The following is a 7,263-nucleotide window of genomic DNA, read 5'->3' as shown; positions in this document are numbered from 1 at the left end:
GAACTCCCTAACCGTCAGACGTATTTCGGTTCATCGGCAAAATATAAAATCAGAAGTAGGACGACACTCAATGCAAACTCAATGCATTCCACAGACGTTTCGAGCAGCGTGCAAACTGGCAACCGTGTTACGAGTGCTGCTGTAGTTTTGACCCTTTAAGATGCTTTACTTTCTCCATGCACCTCGCAAGTAGGTTATTTTTTGCCAGAAACACCGACGATAATTCAGTTCCGTACAGTCAGTTGTCAGACTTGCTTCCTCCTGAGGTGTTACAAATTGTAAGTAATGCACTGTATTAACTTAAAGGCACAGTTCACCCCAAAATCAAAAACGTACATCTTACATGAAATGTTATTTATCAATCTAGATTGTTTTGTTGCTGAGTGTTGGAGATATCAGCCGTCGAGATGTCCGCCTTCTCTCCAATATAATCGAACTAGATGGCACTCGGCTTGTGGTGCTCAAAGCACTCAGGAGAGCCTCTCATCCATGAGTACATGCTTCCTTCTACGCTGTGATACGGCAGAAAGATAATAGTGCCTACATGAACCTGCTCACCACAAGGTCTGTAGATTATCTTGAGTAACCATGTCTTGATTTCTTGAAAGAGACGTTGCCGTTGAGTGTTTCAAATCATCTCGTTCCATTATATTGGAGAAGGCAGACATCTCTACGGCTGATATCTCCAATACTCAGCAACAAAACAATCTAGATTGATAAATAGCACTACAGGTAAGAGGGAACATTTGTTTTTTTCGATTTGTGGGTTGAAATGTTCCTTTAATACTGTAACTTGTGTTTCTCCATATGGTAATTCACTGCTGTTTCTGTCGACTGTGTACATAAAGCTGTTCACTGTACATATCATTGCATGTCTGTCCGTCTGTAAGAACATCTGTTGATCTCCCTTGTTTCTCTACTGATGCTTTCGTTAGTAGAGAATAATCAGATAGAAGGTATCTTAGTGTTCAGACTGTAACACCTGCTAACACAAATTTCTGATTTTGGGTTATATAAACAAAAACTGGCTTGCCAGTTAAAGTTAGGTCTGTATTAATGTTTGTGAAAGTAACAGGAGTGGTAGGAGGTGATGTAGTGGATACTTTTGAGAAAAAAACATCAGCGCAACAATAATGACTTTTTTCAGAAAATAAATGCAGACATTATGTGTGATGGATTACTCAACAGGCAGGTGTCAAGAGTCTGCTAATTGATTTTCACACCATATGGAAATTATGGGAACCAATGGCATCGTAAAAAATAGGAAAACTACATAAACATTTTTACAATTCTGCAGATTACTTTAGAATGTAATCCAGAGTAAAGTATTGTTTTTGTGATTTGTAGTAAATGAATCATGTTTCAAAAACATTGGTCCCAATATCCACAAGGTCACAACCTCTAATCCTGAATACAAAGTGAACAACATTATACACACACATGAGAATTAGTTTACATGTCTGTATTTGCAATCCTCACAGCTAACTTTAGTGGAATGTAGTAAACTGCCGTTAGTGTTTGTGTATGTATATGAGCCAGCTGTTAACGAGGGCTGGGTCTCGGTGAGGCTGTATATAGTATGGAGGTATGCAGGGTGTATATGTGTATGGTGCATATCCATATGGGTCTCTGTTTGTACATGTTGGCGTGGAAGCGAGGGAACGAAGAAGCGAGCAAAAGAGAGAGGGAGAGAAGTCTCATTTGTATTCACCATGAATCTACATTCACCTGCCAGAGCAACAGCAACCCCCCACCCACTCTACCCTCAACAGATGGCCACCCGTCAGCTCCCAGCAGACACACACACATACTCACTCTCATTCTCTGCCTCAATCTAACACACACACACACACACACACACACACAAAATAAGCTTCGACACACTTAGTGAAATGAGCGGGGATCCTCGGTGTAAAATGGAGTGGCTGAAACATATGATTAGAAATAGGGAGGGAAGTCATTAGTACAAGCTAGAGCTCCAGTGTCATGTTATTTATCTAGCACTGAGCATACATCAATTACCCATGCATGGATATGCTTAAATATTAATCTTCTTATTCATCCTCCTTCCCTTCCCGCCCTCTCTCCCTCTTCGTACCTGCTTCTCATCTGCATCGAATTCTTTTCGTCCTCATGTCTTTGCCTCAATCTGCTTTTCCCTTAATATATTCTCCACCTCCTGTTCTTAGGACCAGTGGTTGGCCCGCAGTCCCATGTTGCAGAGGCGAGTTTACCACGTCATGGCGGCGGTGAGGAGGCAGCTCTACGTGCTAGGTGGGAACGACCTGGACTACAACAACGACCGCATCTTGGTGCGCCACATCGACTCCTACAACATGGACCTGGACCAATGGACGCGCTGCTCCTTCAGCCTCCTCACAGGTGGGCAAAGTGACCACGCATACACTTACAAATGTGTACTGGGGATGATTAATCAGTTCATATTAACCAATTGGTCAAGCCTCTGGTACTGTTCTTCCCTTTCAATATTGCTATAGATAAAGACAGGTGGTGCTAGGTAAGACTTCTATGTAACATATACTCATTTAAAGGAATAGTTTAACGTATGCTTATTCACATTCTTGCTGAGAGTTCGATGAGAAGATTCCCATCTAATGGACACACAGCCATAACACCAGTTTACACACAGGAATAGACTAATAAGCATTACTGCTAAAACTATGATGTGTACAAGGGTCATTGTAGGTAACAATAAAATAAAATAAGTGGCTGATTGAGGGGGGGTTAAAATTGTATGAGAAAAAATTATACATTTAAGAGAAGACCCTTGAATATTCTCTGAATTAAAACTGTCAAGGAACCTCATTGCTTCACTTTGCAATGTTGGATCAACCTCTTCACTCCACAGACGCTGCTGCTTGCCGTGTATTATGCCTGCAGTGATATAATCAAATTACACTTTGTAATCAGATTTAGCAATCAGGAAATACTCGTGACGTTATCCCAGAATCATCATATTATCAAAAGCATGTGGACTTTGAAGAGACATGGCTGTGCGCTGGGAAGAAGAACACAACATAGTGATTTGGATGAGGTGATGTGTGATGTGCATCAGGAACTACAGCACAACGGACAGATGAAGGATCTCTCCGTGTGCCATACTGTTGCTCCTCCTCACTAACGTGTGCAACGTGTGGCATTCCCTGTTTCCTGCCTGTGATGAGGTCCATCCAACCTTGCAAAGTGAAGGGATGTGGTTCCTTGACATGTGTTTTTTTACCTCATAAAATTGGGATTTTATAATCTCAGAGAATATTTAAGTTTTTTTCTTGTAGATTTGCAGAAATTCTAATTCTAATGATTATTATGACTTATTTTTAATATTACTCTTACTACAATGGCCCTAATACACCATTGTAGTGCTCTTTCTGAGGGAAAGCAACAACAACGTCTGATTCTTGTCACCACATGCAACATTATGTAAATGATGGATATTGCAGTCCTTGAAATCCGAACAGTGGGGATAGTAACAGGTGACATTTCCCAGTGCAGCTCTAAACTAATCTTTTTAGTTTTAGTAGATATATTTTAAAGAGTCTAAAAGCAATATTTTTACATGGACATATATTCAAATATTGGATTTACATTCCTCAGGTGGTCACCGTTTCTATAAAAGGCCCTGAAAACATACTTTCTCAGCCAGCTTCTATGAATGATGGGATCCTACATGAAAGCACAATTTTCTGCCAAAGTTGTAACTGTTGATATTTCACATGAGAACAAAAAGATGATGTCACTTCCTTCCATGCACCAACATTTGAATCACAATGTGATGACTGTCATTGGTTGTTTATGTCGCCGTCAATTCAATGTGATCAAACCACATCCACACAGTCCTGATGAAGTAGTCCAAGTACATAATACCTTTGCTTTTTCAAACTTTGATTGTAGTTATTTAATGTTACAGAGAAATACAAAGTTTCCAGGAGCGTTAATGTATCTCAAACACAGTACTCATTGTTTAAGTTCCAATAAGGTATGTAGTACATAGAAACATAGATTGAGTAAAGCTCTCTGCTTTATCCTCCTCGCTAGATAAAAACACATAAAGCTCTGCTGGTTGTGAGTAGGCGGTAGCATGATATACAATGAAAACACACATATACCTACTTTGGACCCGTGGGTATGCTGCATATACAGCCTCCAGGCTGGTGGAGGTGGAAGAGAGTACCACCTCCAGTAGAGACACAATCCATCGTGCATATACTGTAGGATGTGGTCATGTTCTCTCATTTCATGTCTTCAATGAAGTCTTACAGGGTTCAAAGTTCAGGTGACTTTACTATTCCTCCTTTACTCCCGTATGACTCTCCTCTTTTGTTCTGTCCTCCTATCATATCTGTAAAAGACAAAGACAAAGTCACAGGAAAGAGAACAAGAGCTCAATCTTGGCTCTCCATACACTCCCGCCCTCGCCCCATCTCTCTCCATATCTCTCTCTCTCTGCGTCCCGGGGGGGACATGGAAGTCATATTGTCAGCATGCCTTCTGCCTGGCACAGTGAAGCATTGTGTTGGCTCTGTCCTCCCCAGGTCAAAATGAGTCCGGAGTAGCCGTCCATGATGACAGGATCTATGTGGTTGGAGGATACTCCATTTGGACCAACGAGCCTCTAGCATGCATTCAGGTGAGTGATGAGGCGTTTACATTTAGCCTCATAACAGTTGTGACACTTATTATCAGTTTATCAGCTAAAGAGATATGAATTCAAGTGTTCTATTGATAACATGCTGTTCATACAGTGTTGTGAAACAGTAGCACAACAACTCTAGGATAGCATTGAATGAGCCCGTACATCTTGTATAGTTAAACAATGGGACAGGGAAGCCTCAACAGTTTTCTCTCCTGTGTTTATGACTAAATAATCTTTGGCGAGTGTTTGTTGTTGTAATACACATTTTGTCCACAAGAGGCTGAAGTGCACAACTACCCAATAAATATGCTTAATCAATCAAAGTAGTAGGTTTTCCCTTTCGGTTTTTTACTTTCAGACCCTTCTCTTTGTTTGCCATGTTATACAATATAAGATTATTACTAATAGGAGTAATTTCATTTAAATTAATCATTATTTCTCTCGATACAAACATAACTTGAGAACATTTGTTAAAACACATTTTTCACAGATGAATTAGATTTTCTCTTGCCTGTCGGGCTTTGTCGAACATCTGTTTTAATGCTGCCTTCAAGTGCTGTCAGTAATATTGTATTAGCTTACTAGTTAAGCACAAACAAGCTAGCAAAATAATAAATGTTTTAACAAAATGTGACTGTAAAGTAGCAAAGCGCATGGTTTGAATGTCATAGTTATTTGTGTTATGTGCTTTTCCTGCTCTTCAGTGTGCTCTGCACTGCTTGACAGAAAACAAGACAGAAATGTTCAGTGTTGTGTTTGTATGAGGCGGCAGAGGCTTTAATAACATCCATCCTTTTCTGTGAGAACTAAGTCATATTTAAACTAAAGGTAATTTATGAAGAAAACTATATATTACTTAATAGGTTTTCTCTTTCCAGGTGCTGGATCTGAGCACAGAGGGCAAGGAGGAGGTCTTCTACGGGCCGACACTGCCGTTCGCCTCCAATGGGATAGCAACGTGTTTCCTCCCCGCTCCTTACTTCACCTGCCCAAACCTACAGACTCTACAAGTGCCCCATCACAGGATAGGTGCTGTTTAAACCACTGATGAACAAAACGTCAGAGAAGATGAACACATTAACCACAGAATGAAGGAGCCTCAACTTAACTCTGGACCGTCAGTATTTGCAAACGTGGCTGACAAAAATGCACCGGATCATATTAATCATTCTGGAACCAGCCACCTTTGTCACGCGAGTGTACAGGGATTTCTTTAAGACCCAAATGTAATAACTTTACGACAAGAGCCATGTTATTCTGCAAGCTTAGAGGAAACTCAAAAACAAGCAGCTGTCACCATAATACAAGCATATCTGTTGTATTTCCCCAAAGACAGACACCATTCATAATGTCCAGCGAAGCAAGAAAAAAACAACTCTTGAGGGATTATAATTCCCCAAGAAGACAGAACCAAAATGCCAATCCCATTACCAATAAGTGACTTTTGGGGAGCGGACATTACTGCATTGCTCAATTGCCCACAGGAGGTCAAAGACACTGTCCTCTTTGTCACCCATTATAGGGCTGTAGGAGCTTTTCTAGCTAAACTCACTATAACATTTCCATCAAACCTCTATAATCACTTTGGTGGCCTGAAAAACGTGCAGGATGTTTTTCAAGATATAAAAGGACAAAGCCTGTTTTCTCATTGACTCGCATGTATTTTCAAATTACAGTTGACAAGTATCAAGAGCCTGAAGCTCAAACCCACAGTGCATAAATAACCATTTTTAAAAAGGTAATATCAGGTAAAAATGACTTGATTAGCAGCAACACACTACATCAGCCCTGAGAGGCAAGTGAGAAAAATAAATATTGATTGGTAATTCATTTTATAAGTTGGATCTAAATTGCCCCCCCCCCTACAATTCTTTTTAAAACTCATCGGACCTACACTAATCACACAAATGACTTATTTTGGATTCAAGACAGCGATTCTGGCAGAAACTTGACAAATTTGCACTCCAACAATATATACTTAGAAAAATGATCCTGGCAAAGTAAAAATAATCACCTGCCAAAACGTTTAGAAAGATTATCCTGGCAAAACGTTGTTTTCCCCCTTAAGTCATTAACACAGTTGATCAAACTATTTAGATTAGACCTAGAACATGGATCACCAACATTTGTTTTCCTCACTTGCCTCTCAGGACTTCCGTGCACTTCTCCATGTGTGTGTGTGTGTGTGTGTGTGTGTGTGTGTGTGTGTGTTACAGACCAGTGTGAGATTGCTCAGGACCTAAGACTGTTTATTTTCAAATTAATATCATCATTCAGAGAATATCTGTTGAATATACTCCAAAAAAAGTGTGTAAATTATATTATAATAACAATCTATTGTGCTGATTTTCAAAACAAATCTACTTTGACCTAAAGAAAAATGTCACTCTGCACTTCCCTGTTCTGTCCAAAACAACATGTCTGAAAGAATATATGGTACATTTTCAGAATAAAAGAAGCTACATAAATTCACCTGGAATGTGTTTTATAAAGACTGTTAATAGCTATGATGATAGGAAGCAGGTGAATTACTTGAAAGATAACTGAATTTAAAGCTTCTAGTGCCTTTATTTTGCTTCTCTAACCACCTCTGATAACATTGGAGAAAG

At 39.7% G+C, this 7,263-nt stretch overlaps 1 protein-coding gene across 3 annotated transcripts in view; it reads left to right on the top strand.

Annotated features, from left to right (window-relative positions):
* Positions 1-7,122, top strand: part of klhl32 (kelch-like family member 32) — a 30,842-nt gene extending 23,720 nt beyond the window's left edge. For 2 of the 3 annotated variants that reach the window (XM_029452244.1, XM_029452243.1), the window contains exons 9-11: positions 2,190-2,382; positions 4,554-4,648; positions 5,533-7,122. In XM_029452244.1, coding sequence (XP_029308104.1) covers positions 2,190-2,382; positions 4,554-4,648; positions 5,533-5,694 — 450 coding nt within the window. In that variant the 3' untranslated portion in view covers positions 5,695-7,122. Of the gene's footprint in view, positions 1-2,189; positions 2,383-4,369; positions 4,649-5,532 lie in introns of all 3 variants that reach the window. The other variant, XR_003833752.1, reaches the window with a different exon arrangement.
* Positions 7,123-7,263: the final 141 nt, after the last annotated feature.

This window comes from Cottoperca gobio, chromosome 16 (assembly GCF_900634415.1).
Source record: "Cottoperca gobio chromosome 16, fCotGob3.1, whole genome shotgun sequence".
Lineage (NCBI taxonomy): Eukaryota > Metazoa > Chordata > Actinopteri > Perciformes > Bovichtidae > Cottoperca > Cottoperca gobio.
Note: the sequence above shows the minus strand (reverse complement) of the source record. Positions and strands in the feature narration are given on the sequence as shown.